The sequence below is a fragment of the Lobosporangium transversale genome, assembly GCF_002105155.1.
Source record: "Lobosporangium transversale strain NRRL 3116 chromosome Unknown BCR41scaffold_56, whole genome shotgun sequence".
Taxonomy (NCBI): domain Eukaryota; kingdom Fungi; phylum Mortierellomycota; class Mortierellomycetes; order Mortierellales; family Mortierellaceae; genus Lobosporangium; species Lobosporangium transversale.
Window position 1 is genome coordinate 84960 of NW_019029034.1, and position 13992 is coordinate 98951.

General features: G+C 43.4%; 5 protein-coding genes across 5 annotated transcripts; 1 reads left to right on the forward strand and 4 right to left on the reverse strand.

Moving 5' to 3' along the window:
- Positions 1-42: 42 nt before the first annotated feature.
- Positions 43-2851, reverse strand: BCR41DRAFT_389910 (hypothetical protein; the record flags this gene model as incomplete). The annotated part of the gene is made up of 5 exons (XM_022028176.1): positions 2000-2851; positions 1796-1872; positions 1451-1695; positions 270-1315; positions 43-152 (listed from the first exon to the last, which is right to left on the reverse strand). Exons 1-5 carry the CDS (start codon positions 2706-2708, stop codon positions 43-45), a joined length of 2187 nt encoding a protein of 728 aa, XP_021876597.1. The 5' UTR covers positions 2709-2851.
- Positions 2852-3560: 709 nt separating this feature from the next.
- BCR41DRAFT_362619 (hypothetical protein) lies at positions 3561-8048 on the forward strand. Its single transcript, XM_022025751.1, has 2 exons — positions 3561-3762; positions 3850-8048. The coding sequence occupies exon 2, from the start codon at positions 3887-3889 to the stop codon at positions 7859-7861; it is 3975 nt and encodes a 1324-aa protein (XP_021876598.1). The 5' UTR covers positions 3561-3762; positions 3850-3886; the 3' UTR covers positions 7862-8048.
- BCR41DRAFT_425853 (hypothetical protein) lies at positions 7889-9168 on the reverse strand. Its single transcript, XM_022030641.1, has 2 exons — positions 9111-9168; positions 7889-8950 (listed from the first exon to the last, which is right to left on the reverse strand). Exon 2 carries the CDS (start codon positions 8939-8941, stop codon positions 7958-7960), a length of 984 nt encoding a protein of 327 aa, XP_021876599.1. The 5' UTR covers positions 8942-8950; positions 9111-9168; the 3' UTR covers positions 7889-7957.
- A 306-nt stretch (positions 9169-9474) lies between these two features.
- Positions 9475-11848, reverse strand: BCR41DRAFT_362622 (WD40 repeat-like protein). The gene is made up of 4 exons (XM_022025752.1): positions 11792-11848; positions 11192-11263; positions 10395-10813; positions 9475-10011 (listed from the first exon to the last, which is right to left on the reverse strand). The coding sequence occupies exons 1-4, from the start codon at positions 11829-11831 to the stop codon at positions 9586-9588; spliced, it is 957 nt and encodes a 318-aa protein (XP_021876600.1). The 5' UTR covers positions 11832-11848; the 3' UTR covers positions 9475-9585.
- Positions 11849-11891: 43 nt separating this feature from the next.
- BCR41DRAFT_362625 (t-SNARE) lies at positions 11892-13706 on the reverse strand. Its single transcript, XM_022025753.1, has 7 exons — positions 13462-13706; positions 13269-13364; positions 13080-13179; positions 12906-12977; positions 12536-12780; positions 12169-12423; positions 11892-12068 (listed from the first exon to the last, which is right to left on the reverse strand). The coding sequence occupies exons 1-7, from the start codon at positions 13492-13494 to the stop codon at positions 11976-11978; spliced, it is 894 nt and encodes a 297-aa protein (XP_021876601.1). The 5' UTR covers positions 13495-13706; the 3' UTR covers positions 11892-11975.
- Between the last annotated feature and the right edge of the window lie 286 nt (positions 13707-13992).

Sequence of the window (13992 nt, forward strand, 5' to 3'; positions counted from 1 at the left end):
GCTTTTATATATATATATATATATGAATGTCAAGAAATGATATCATAGAAATGCTTTGGTATATTGCGATGCACTCTTGAGTCCATAAATGACCGCACCACGAGCAACTGCAAGCTCTGCTTTCTGAACCATGACAACCTTCTTGATCACGCCTGGACAAGATGATGATTTTGATAATGATGGATTTCCTCCGTAGCCGCTATCGTCACTTATTTTCAAGTCTATCATCGATCCCGATAGTCTTCCGTTGACCAATGAGCTCCTATTACTTCCTGTTGATTTGCTTCGACTCTTTTCTGCTGCGCTTTCTAGTTTATGTAACAGATATTTGTTGGCACCAAATCCACCAACCATGAACAGGCCTGCGCAGACTGGATGAGTCTTGGACTGTGCATTAACTAACTCTTGAACCATCTCGATCACAGGATCGAACACTAGATCGCATAATTCCTGGCCTTTCAGGGACATATATTCATCTTCGAGCCATGGAGGCGGTGGATCCATATCCTTAATATCGAGCCCCATAGGGACTGAGATATGCTTGACTTCATCCCTTGAATTGCCATCAAACTGTGACTTGATCTCTCGAAAACCTTCCAATAATGTTTCAAACGCCTTCTGCCTTGTAGGTTTTGCCTCGTCCTCTATATCTAGTCCCTCCAGCTTCTTCAAAATCAGTTCCCGGAATAGACGGTCTAGTATGACTGATCCACAGTTTTCAGCATGTGAATTTGACATCCTCACAAACTGACGGACACCTAGACCATCATCCACTCTGAATACAGTGACTGTTGTTGTCAACCCTCCTGCGTCACAAATCATAAAGATATCCCCATCCTTAAGCTGCTCAAATTCCTCACAATTCTCGCGGCAATACGTGGCAGCCGCCTCTGCTTCAGTGATAACAGTCATATTAAGAGCCGGTGTCTGTAAAATGATTCCGGCTTCGACATAGCACCTCAACATCAGTTCTCGGGTCGGTAATGTCCAAGCTTGTGGGACTGTTATGCAGTAATGGATAGGGACAGATTCTGCAGCGCGCACCTGTGATTTGTTAACCTCTTCCATGAGATGACGATGGACACTCTTCAAGTACTGCGTAATTACATCCATGAGATGAAGTCCATTTTCAAGTTTACCGCGCGCGTCTTGATCAAATAGTAAAAGTTTATAGTCTCGAATGAGCACCTTGCCAGTTTTAGACCGTTTATAGGTAGAAAGCGCCGACGATCCCCAGTCTATAAACGCCTTGTCGTCACCAGTCTTGTACAGACTGACTGTAGGTACCTTGGCATATGCATTCAGGTGTCTTGGCCTTGAATGAATGCAAAAAATAAAAATAAAAATAAAATAAAAAAATTTATCCAAGAGATGTTAGTTAGTACAATGTCGAGTTACATCATTGTAGTTTTTTTTCTTCTTTCTTTTTATTTTTTGTCTATGCTCATACCATTTGACGACATCGATCATTTCGCCATCACCTTGATGAGCATATGAAACGCCGGTGAAAGTATTTCCAAAGTCTATCCCAACTACAATCCCAGTCTGTCGTACTCGTTGCTTACTGTCGTTATTGTTGCCATTTGGTGATTTTGAAGAGTCCCGCTCAGATCGATCAATAACTCGTCCATCCTTGGTCACATCCATATCATCGCCCCAAAAGTCTGATAAAAGTGTGTTTGTTTTTTGCTTAATCTTCCAAAACAAAAGTTAAGCAAAAAAATAGTCTAGTTAGTCCTACGCACTTTGGCACAAAAAATAAATAGTAAAAAAAAAAAAGCATGAATTATCTTACTTGAATAACAGGGACAGGCCGCTCCAGCAGGGTTTTAGTCCGTGAGGGTTGTTTGATGATGCTTGGGGGGCCAGCAGCTAAAATAAGGATGTGATAATATAATAATGATCAGCAAAATAGCCAAGAGACAAAAGGGGACCATGACTGAAAATTTTCACTTATTCGTCTTAATTGCGCTTGACATAAATAAAAGTAGAAACATACCAATAAGAACTGGACGCTGAGGCGCTATAATCGTGCCAGGTATCCGAGCTACGCCTGGCGATGAAATCATAGTGGGCGAGCTGGCAGTAAAGGCACCTGGTGGACGCATTATGACTGGTCGAATTCCTCCTAGCCCTGTAGTCGCAGCAATGCTTACACTTGGTGCAGCTCCTAAAGAGGGTGTCTTTAGTAGAAATGGTGGGCCTGCTGCTACACCACCGCCATTAACAACGCCGGGCATCGCCACAGATGAAACCATTATATTATTATTAGGGTTATAAGGAGGTCCCATTTGCTGTTGTAGTTGCTGCTGCTGCTGTTGAAGTCTTTGCTGTTGTAGCAATATTTGTTGTTGTATCTGCGGCTGTGATTGTGGTATGGGCATGGATGGCAATGAAGGAGCGATCATCAATCCTGGACGCTGCACAAACTGGGGTCGAGGCGATGCAACACCATGCAATTGCTGGAATGGCATGTGCTGGGGAAGATACTGTTGCTGTGGTGTAGAATATGCGGAACGTGGTTGCTGGTGCTGCAGAGGCCGAGGCTGGTAATGCTGCAAGGGAGGCTGTTGTTGCAAAAGTGGTTGTTGCTGTGGGCGATAGAGTGGTTGGGGTTGTGGCTGTGGCTGCGGATACACCATACCTCCAGGGCGGGGTGGTGGAGCCCCTGGTGGCTGACCTGCATAAGATATGGGCCGAGCAGCCATAGTGGGTTACAATTATATATTGAAATGTACAATGATAAGGGATGATAATATAATAGTCTGATGCGACACAAGACACTGGGAGAGAGGAGTTAAGAATTACAGAGATTGATGGAGGAAAGAGTGGATGACTGGGTAGATGAAACAATGAAGGCAGGATGGCATGCAGGCAGGATTATAAGGATGGAGTCTTTACCGTGGCTTGCCTGGTTAGACGAGACACGCGAGATACATGAAAATAGAGCGTGGGATTACTTTATTTAATTTTATTCATTTCCGACAAATGCACTATTCCTTGGCTGAATTTCTTGTAAGAGCACTCATATTCAGCATTCTTCTTCGGCTAATCTTTAAGAATTATTCATTGTTCACATTTTTATGCTAGCGATTGTTCAGAGAAAGTAGGCAACAGAGAGGTAGTCAACATTCCCAACAATAGCTTTTTATTTAAGCTTTTGTGTGACAAATCTTTGTAAACGATTTTTACCAGAGCTTTGGAACGAGGTTCCTTAGTCTCGCAACTATGTCTTTGTCAAACGTTGTTAATGATGGTCCAACAATCATCAGTATTAGCATTGCCAATGTTTGCGCATTCAAAGAAAGCAATTGCAGTTTCCTAACCTTCCATATCGGTAGGATTTGTCCTTACTATAGACTACACATTCATTAAGAGTCAAGATGAATAAATGCTCTTCGGCCTGTTGTGGCCCTTAAGCCAGTCTAACAACGAACAAAGTGCCTGATCAAGCGTTGTTTACATTTATGCACTAAGAATCGCAGTCACCCCGCCACCAACCGGGGTCAATTGACATTTGTAAAATGTCTGCTCTATCGTCCATGCATTCTTTCTTTTCCCTCCAAATTCACTTGTCCTCGTCCTCTTCTGTTTCCTTCTCTTTCTCGCTCTCGTCCGTTCTCTTTTCTCTCTCATTCCTTTTATTGGAAGGTTTCCTTTCTTTTAGTAATTTCATTCCCACCTTCCTACCCGATCGTCTCGCGTCGTCTTGTGGACGCGTGTCCACACTAATTTCAAAATACTAAATCCTCTGCTATCCAGGTACGAATATCATGTCCTAGTACCCCACAGTCTCTCTTTCCACCTTCATACGCCTATTTCTAATAACCACTTCTTGGCTCTTTGTAGATTTAGAACCTTGACACTACTCCGTAATACATCCTAGATGACTAGTTCCTCGAGTTCTGCTGTTAGCATGCTCTCTGTCGCAAAGTGCATCTCTTCACGATCGAGAAACTGCTTAGTCGATTTATCAAAGCGCAATATCCGCCGGATACCAGGCGACAATACTTGCAGATCATTGTACTCCAGTATGTCATGCCATGTTCAGACCCTGAATCCCTCGAGTCAACAGAGTCTTCAGGCATCATCCATTCCATCGCCCTTATTAGGACTCACAACTCGAATACGGCAACAACCAGAAGTAACATGGGAAGTTTTTTTTACTCGATCATGCGGCTCTGGCCTAAGGCGCTCGAGATCATTGGTCCCTTGTCATCACTACCATCCTCAACCTCGAAATCGGCAAGTGGCTGTACATCGATCTTTCTCAATGAAAGCATGCGCAGATGGGTCTTTAACATTCATCTCGGAAGGAGTACAGTGCTGTCCACAAAAAGATACTGCCCTTCAGCAATCCTTACTTGTATCGCCATCATGCATTGCAGTTGACGGTGTACATCGAGGCAAGAGGTCTGTTGCCAATTCACAATTGCGATCCGCCCATACACATTCAACATTATCAAGACATCATCATACTCCACGTGATACCATAGGGGATCGATTTCCAGTTCACAGGATATCGTCCGCAACATCTGCAGGTGCTACTCGTAGAAATACGTACCTCACATCCGTATGGTCACGCCAACATACTATACATATAGATTTTTCGCAATCAAAGAGACTACTACACTCAACACGATCACGGCGTTCTATTTTCTCGCAGGATAGGGGCGCTGAAGGCATAGGCTTAAGTTTAGAGGAAAAGAGGTTGCTTGTAGCAGATCTTAGGCGGAAGACCTTTACCAGGGCTAAAGTTACACACCTTTGGACTTCATACACAAAGATCGTGAAAGCTCAAGCGCTCACACTCATGCAAAGTGATGACGTTATTTCTCTTTTTCGGGTCCTCTCGCAATCATATGACATTGAAGAAGCGACGGAAATGATGTTGCAAGTGGCTCTAGATGTAAATGACATCAAAAAACAGCTCCCTCAAGAAGCTTTTGACATCCTATTGCACCAAACAGTCGATGACCTACCTGCAGAGCAGATCAAAGCCATGTTGTGGCAAATACAAGGGCGACGGCGGTTTATAGCTGAATTTATACAGTTGTGTGATTCCAACGCAGAGATAAAATCATTTCTAGGTCTTTACAATCGACTTATGAAATCCTCATTTGATGTGGATGGGTTCTCGACATATTATCAAAGTCGGAAGGAGCGCGCTGAAAATCTTGGCGATATGGTACTACAATGGATCATGGAACCTGGCAGACAAGTTAACTCTAAAGTCGTGGAGAATCTCCTGGTCTTTTTGCTAGATCGCGGTGTTATGGATAAGGTCTTTAGCTCCATCAGCAGCCTCTTTAATGAGAACTTCAGTTTTAGCCATATATTCTATACGTCAGCTATTCATCGGTTCGGCCGGGCACAAAATTTTGACTACATGGATGCTACGCTTGCTCTAATGCGGAGACAAGGTCTAGAACCCTTGGAAGACACATATGCCGCTATCATTGACGCTCATTCAAAGGCGGGGAATCTTAGGGAAGCACAGCGAGTATACCAAGAGCTCCTTGACGCGAACTTGACACCCACCAATCAAGTGTTTGGTCCCATGCTGGAGGCAGTTGGAAAGCTGGGCGACTATGAGATGACGCAGCAACTTGTGGATAGGATGAATTCCAGTGGTGTTGCGTCTAACGAATACACAATTAGTGCTCTTCTCCAAAGCCTTTCGGAAGATCTTGATAAAAGTAGCAAGCTTTTTGATGAGCTTTCGGGTAAAATGACTCCTAACACGGTCAACTACAATATCTTGATCCGTGCTTTCCAGCGTCATGGTGATCTTGATGGGGCATTCAGGGTATTTCGATCCATGGTAAAAAGCCAAGTAAAGCCAGACCAATATACTTTTTCCAGCATTCTCAGTCTCTTTGCCACACGCGGTGATTCTGATGGCGCCGAAATCTTCTGGGACGAGATGATCACTGTACATAATGTTGTCCCAAATGTACATACTTATGGATCTATGATGCATGTCTATTGTACAAAGGAGGACATGTTGAGCGCCCAGGTTGTGTACAGGGAGATGATTCAAGCTGGGATCATGCCAAATGAGGTTATCTTTGGTACACTACTTAATGCATATGCTCGTCACGGCGACCTGACACAGATGCTATCCATTTATGACACGATGCGCTCCGAAGGCCTCAAGCCCAATAGCTATATTTATTCCAATTTATTATTTGGTTTGATCAAAGATGGCGATATGACTGCAGCCCGGCGTCTTTACGAGAACATGGAGGGGGATGGATTTGGCCACAATGTTCTAGCCCAAACGATTCTAATGAAGGGTTATTTGGATCAAGGCAATTTCAAAGAATCTCAGGAAATCTACAAAAAAATACTCCGTTCCGGTTTGATACCCAACTTTATGACCTATGCCACATTACTGCAGGCGCATGCAAAGCGTGGGCAGAAGAAGCAAAGCCGTGCATTCTTGAACAAAATCATGAAGAGCCGCGGCCTCGTTTTCATGGATGAAGGAGATGGGCTATTTCAGACTGAAGAAGTCACTGGACATAGATTAGATACGGTTTCTGATAAAGATTTAAGCTTGGTTGGTTTTCAGGAAGGGCATCTATCGACACTGGGCACTGAAAGGAAGCCACTTAAAATGGCTGCAAGGCCAAAGCCATTGGTGGCTTTTGCACCATTGTTAGACGCATATGCTAGAGAAGGCGACGTTCTTGCAGGCCAGGAGATGTTTGACGAGATCAGGGCGCGGGGTCTTCAGCCCAACACTATCGTTTATACAAGTCTGATGGATGCTTATAGACGTACAGGAGATGTTGACACAGTCATGCGCATTTGGAATGAATTGTTCGATCGGTTCCACAGCCAGTGGAAGGATATCATGGAGCACCCAGAGAAGTACAGACCATCTAAAGGCCCTGTGGCAGTCGAGTGGGTTCAAGATCGTTTAACCACAAAGGCTTCAAAGCTTCAAACACTGCTACAGCACCCCATTTCGATTACACTTGACTCTCTTTGCTATTCTGGGCGGATATCAGAAGCTAAAGCAATATGGAATCAGCTTCAACAGATGGGATTCGAATTTGACTCTTTCAATTGGAATGACTACTGTATTGCATTGGCGAGGAACGGTCAGTTGATGGAGGCATTTCAAATTGTTCAGGACAAGCTTCTACCAGGCTTTGAAAGTGACTTTATTCGGCCGCCCCCAGAGGAGGCACCTGCAGGACCTCGTAATGGTAGAGGCACGCCGGCTTTTGGAAAAAGTCTTAGATCTAAAAGAAGTGAGGGAGGCTTTTTAGAATCTATCGAGGATGATACTGTCATTTCGAAACAACCTGAAACATTATTCTACCCACGACCCAGGACTTTTGCGGCACTAGCAGACAGTCTTGAGGAGCTCTTGTCGCCCAAAGCTGATAAGCGTTCGCGCTATCAAGACTGGCTTTCCGAACCCATCGTCATGGAACCTGAGGGTGTTGCCGAGTCGTCTAAGGTCGCCCCAAACGCTTTAAGCCTCCAAGCTAAGCGACTCGCTAGGAGTCAGGCATTGATTGAGGCCAAGCTACAACCGTACCCAAAGCCGTTCAGTGCGCTGAATGTAAATGAACGCTGGATATTATGGAGCATGCTTCGAACAGAATATCCTCGCGTCCTAGAAGCTTTGAACGAAGGAATGCTTGTAACGCCCCCCACAAACCTGAACCCATCAGAACCTGATGACAGGACTAATGGTTTAAACTCACTATCCTCCACCACACAACGGAGCTCCAATCTTACAGGCTTACGACAATGGCGCCGACTCAAGTCAGTAATGAAGGATATGGAACGTAAACAGTTTTTGGGAGATAGAAGTCCATCCAACCATAGACTAAGATAGAGATTAATAATTGTTAAAGAAAAACTGGACCATTTGCTATTTTTATTTCTTAGGCTGAATGGACTATAAGCAAGCTGGTTCATCTAATAAACCCCTTTATAAGCCTGTTGATGGGCCTGCTGCAGATGCTGCGCTCATTAACCCAATGCCTCCTATTCCAGACCCTCTGTTACCAAAGCCGCCTATGCTTCCACTCGTGCGCACACGTGCGGGTTCGCCTCTGGTTGAGATAGCCGGCAGATCCTCAGGATGGTCACCAAGCATACGTCTCCATGTTCTATTCAGATGTGAGGTCAAACTCCTTTGACTCGCTAATGTCAACAGAATTGTTCCAAATCCCCAGAAGAAGCCATGGACGAAAGGCATGATAATGATATCGCGAATCGTCATCACAGTGATGCGGGTAGCTAGCGATGGAACCGACTTTACTTGTTGTTTTTTTAATGCTTTTTGGCTCTGCCACGAGGATGGTTCTGAGGCGGAGGCTGATACTGTTGCTGCTGCTTCCTCTGTGGTTTCGATTGCTGCTGTCTCACGAGCATGGGCTTCATAAATTTGATCGAGAGCTTTTCTATAATTGTGATCGAATCTCAGATCTGGAACAGGGGGCGCTTGTGCCAAAAGATGTGATGCGGAGGAGGAGAAGCGCCTTTTACTGCCTCTACCATGGCCTGTTCTTCGGGAATAACGATGTCCATTATCACCGTCACTGTCACTGTCACTGTCACTATCATCAGCACTATCGTGATCATTCTCACTGTTTTCATCCAAGCGTGGGCGGCGATTTAACTTCTCACGATTGGTCTTAACATTCTTGTTGCTAATGTCGCTATTATCGCCACTATCATAGCCAAAGATGGATCCATGAGATCCTTCGCCTTGATTCTGAACGCGACCTGACAATTTTTTGGACGTGTCACTGGTATTGCTGCTGTCGTTATTGTTTGCACCCTGAAGGCTATGTGATAATGAGGGCGCTCTAAAATCTTTTTTCTCCTCAGATTCGTCTCTGGAGCGTGGTCTAGGATGAGTTTCTTGACCAGGATTTAGTGACGACTCGTTGGTAGCAATGTCAGACATGATTAAACTGAAAAAAAAAAAAAAAAAAAAAAGAAGTTACAGAAATGATTTTAAATGATGGTTGCTTTTGATGATCAAAATTCAAAATACGTATCACGAGATTCAACACTAACGTAGATATTTGGACTCCTCCTCTTGAATTAAGAGGCAAGGGTTTTGATACGCACATGGGGATTCAATCGCACTTTACATTGGGCCGGATACTTGGGGCTATCATAGACAATTCGTCGGGATCTTCTTTCAAGGGGTTTCGGCGCGTTGTAAATATCAAGGAAAGATTAATGGCACGAATACCTTTTCTATTGCCTTTGCCCTCAAATCTGGATCGGTGCTGAAGAGCCAATCATCTGCACTTGACACTAATTCGAAATGAACACAAACCCGTCTATTACAGTGCTATATAGCTTCGCGAAATGAGCAGGCTACAGTTTGTCATAAATATACTTATAGAAGCTTGATTGCACATCAAAAGGAAGGGGCAAAAGTACACAAGAAACGAGTGCTACTTCATCCATTTAAGCCCTTTTGGTTGTTGTCTGTTTATTTTAGCTTCGTCAACACAAACACTTGGAGAACTCCTCTTTCTCTCGAGATAATCAAAGCATTTTAATGAAAAAAAAACCCCCCTCTTTTCCTATATTTATTTAGAAACCAACGGACCAGACACGGACAAGACCATCCTGGTAACCAGCAAAGAGAGTCTGACCATCAGCAGACCAGGCCAAAGAGACAGCCTGGGGAGGTTGGGATTTCTTGCCCACATTGGTGAACTCGGGCTTGAGCTCATCCACAACAGATTTGGACTCGAGATCCCAGATCTTGATGCAGGATGAGGTGGCAGCGCACAACCAGTAACGGTTGGGCGAGAAGACCAATGCGTTGATGATGTCATCGCCCTTGCCCTCCAAAGAGTACAAGTGCTTGCCCTCGTTGAGATCCCAGAGCATAGTGATACCATCACGTCCACCAGAAGCACAGAGGGAACCATCGGGAGAGACAGTGACGGTGTTGATGTAACCGGTGTGTCCGATGTGGTTGGTGCGGAGCTTGCACTTGGTAAGCTCCCAAACCTGTAATATTACATTAATATAACCAAATCATGCCGCATTGTCAAGAAAAAACATGTTAATGAAAACATGAATGAAAACCAAATGAAGTACACCAAGAGAAAGGTCGCAAGATGGTAACAGAAAAGAAAAAAGGTCAGATAAATTTGTGGAAAATTTGTCTCATTGGTAGGTTGCAAAGCCCTCCTCTGAAGTAGCAGATACTGATAAACATCCTTTTGTTTTCTTCTTTCAAGGCAACTATTCTCATATGTCCAAGTGCTGAAAGGATAAGACGCATCAAAAACGAAAAGAAAAAAAGGAACCCAATGCTCAATTCTTTCTTCACGACCGTTATTGATGTCTGGATAAAAAAAATCAATAAATCAAGCAAGTTGTTTTTTTACCTTGACAACCTTGTCCCAGCCTCCAGAGACAATGACAGGGTTGGCGGGGTTAGGGGAGAAGCGGACGCAAGAGACCCACTCGGTGTGGCCATCATCTTGGATGGTGAACTTGCACTCACCGAGAGTGTTCCACAACTTGATAGTCTTGTCGCGGGATCCAGAGACAATCTGACGATTATCAGCAGAGAAGGAAACCGAGAGAACATCGTTGGTGTGGCCAACAAAGCGACGAGTGGTCAAACCAGTGTTAAGATCCCAAAGACGGAGGGTCTTGTCCCAAGAAGCAGACAAGGCGAACTGACCGTCCGAGGAGATGACAACATCCTGAACAGCCGAGTTGTGGCCGTGAAGAGACTTACGAGGGACACCGAAGTTACCCTCATCATCGCGGACCAAGTTCCAGACAATGATGGACTTGTCTGAAAAAAAAGATTTGGAAAAAAAAGCGAAAACAATCAGTGTCTATGTCAGATCACTCGAGAGCTCCTGTAAAGACCCAACTCTTTTTTCTTTTTTCATTCCTAGCTACCGTCTGTCTGAGTAGGGGGTTTTTTTTTTCCTTTGTTTGATGGATTCGTGTCTCATGCAATGGCACTCGAGTAATCTATTACAATCCTTGCTCGAAAATCAATGGTGTTTTTCATGGGGTTCCAACAAGAGTTGTAGATGAATTCAGAAAATATACTCCTGGCCTATTTCTGCTTTTTGATATTCTCCATGATATTTATGTTTGCAAGTCAATTCGATCCTCCTATCGACCCTCTGTTTTTCTTTTTGATTGACAAGGGTTTACATACCACGGGAAGAGGTCAAAAGCATATCGGGAGCCTCGGCAGTGGTGGCAATGGCCGTGACCCAATCACGGTGGCCTAAACGTGAACAAAAAAGATTGCACAGTGTAAGTCTTAGAAAGCTCTCCAACGAAAATAAAAGATCAAAATCCTGACACTCCCGCTCGTCGCGATCTAAGATGTTGGTCCTTTGTATTATTTGAATCAGTTTTTGTGATCCATACATAGTGTGACAGTTCTGAGCCTTGCTTCCCCTTTCAAAGTGGGGTGGTTTTCAGATTTGCCATGTATGCAAGAAATGAATTTTTCTGCCTTGGATGAATAGTGTTGTTAAGAATAATAGCTGGCAACAGAGTTTGAATATTACTGTCAAGATAATTTATAGCTTTTTCAATATAGTGCCAGAATGTGAGAGTACGTGTAGGCTGCTGAACTGAGCTGAAGGAGCGTCTTCTAAATATATACGATAGTATCCATGAATAATATTGCATCCATCAATACATCCATTGAAAGTGTCTGCACATCCTTTGCCAATGGTGATTGTGCTCTAATGTCACTGGTGCTTATCGCCGTCTTCTTCATAGATGCTCTTATTGGATGCATTACCGACGAGCTGGCCTCTGTATGAGAGCGAATCACTGGACATGTTGAAATGAAGCGAAGAGAAGGACTTATCACAGGTTGTATCGGCGGCAATATAAAAAAAGGATCAACCCCGCCCCTTAATATACATCACTTTATTTTATTTCAATGAATTGCTAACAGAATATCGAATAATAAGCATTGCCGCTTAATTTGCTGGTCGGAACCAGCCTTGAATTGCTCCAATGACGAGGATAATGGCAATAATGAGGACTATAATGCCTAAAGCCATCCACTTTTTCTAATAAAGCAGAACAAAAAGTAACAATAGCAATTGAGATAAGCAGCTGTATCCCTTAGAAAAACTAAATGGGATTCTGAAATGAAAATAGCATGTATACCTTCCTCGCCGCACTGGCATCTCGATAGGCCAGATCAACCTGTCCAAGGCCCTTTTCAAGATCTTGTTCTGCTCGCATAACATTGCCTTCAATCTGCTGAAAGGTTAGATCCTGATCAAAGATCAAAGTCTCCATTTGCTTGTACAGCTCAGCCAATTCCACAACACTCTCTTGAAGTTTCTTCAGTTCCCGTTGCCGGTCTTGAACATTATTGAGTGCCAATGTAGCCTGTTGCCCTCTAGTTTGCTGAAGCAGCTGATAAAAATGCGTTCACAAAGACAATAAAAGGTTAAAGATTAAAGCGATATATCACGAAAATTATACTATGGATTAACCTTTGGTAATGTGTGGTCTTTATATTGATTACCTGTTGTGTGAAAGCACCACCTTGCTCCTCATCCACCAACCGCTTGATATCCTCTTCAGTTGCTTGGGGATTAGCAATACGGAACTGTCTCGCCATCGTTTCCTTAGCCTTTTGTCCATTCTCATACTGTACATTTTGGTATCGGCTAACAGCCTCCTTGAATTGTTTACTCAGCGTCGATGTCCTCAGTTTACGTTGGTCATATTCCTCTTTAGTACGCACTTTCATGTTGGACGATGTTAAGGCTGAATAGGTATTTGAGATCATATGGATAACACAGTTAACCTCAAAAGGCAGATTATTGATTGTAAGCATGACTCTATTTCTTGCCGTACAATAATGGCAATAACGTATGCATGGAATGTCGTACCTCGAAGTCGGTCATAGATTTCGGTTGATAGACTGTTAGTGGATTGGGTCCTTTCCTCCAGCTGCTTGATAACTAGATGGAATCAGCATAGCTTTTTGCTTAGAAAATGCTTCCGAAGACTACTACCATAACTACTACAACAAAATAAAAAAAACAGATTAAATCAAAGTTTACCTTCAACGCTAGCGCTGGAGCTGAGCTTTCGGCTATAGAGTTGATCAATCTCACTGATGCCAGTCTGGAATTGTTGGATCTTGGTCTGAATGACTTCAGTCTGTAGAGCGATAGTTTGAATAAGTATCCTTATTTTATGCTCTCTTTTTCCCTTTCAAAAAAAAAAAAAAAAAAAAAAAAAAAAACTACCTCTTGAAAGAATTGATTCAATGTATCGCCACGCAAAGGAGCAAGCTCAACAGGCGTTTGATTGCCATTATCCTTGTCGCCATATGCGGCAGAACCCTGATATGGAAATTGATGATGAGTATAGCGAGATAAATTTTTTTGAAGCCTAAATTAAATGGACTACAAGGCATAAACACATTAAGTTTGCAATTACATTGTTGAAATCGTTCAAGCGATCACGACTCATTGTAAGTCAAACAAAGAGGTTTCAGTTAAGGTATAGATCGTAATGGAGCAAACGTGTTGTAGAAGAAGAGCTAAGTATTACAGAAGAGACCAATTCGATAAAGATAGTGACTAGGGAAAGAAAGAAGAAGAGAAGCAAGAGAACGGAGAAGGACAACAAACAGCTTCGATAGTCATTACTCCTTTTACTCCAGTTCACATCTCTTAGCCAAGGTGGTATTTTTAGAGAAAGTCCAAAGCTGGATGGGCTGTGCCATTTGTTTGTCTGCCTCCAGTAAATGCGCAAGGAACTGTGATTTTTGTGTTCTGTGGCGATGCCTCATGTTTCCAATCCATCAAAATTCTCCATCCAAATTGTCAGGTACAGAGAGGGCTTTTTTGTCTATAGTTTTCTAATAAATACTCAAGGGTACTATTGTTGGGTTTTGGTAGGCACTCGTGTACAGCCAGGCACAAACACTTGCGTAGTCTACTTTTTACGAATTGTGGCAAGGGTCAG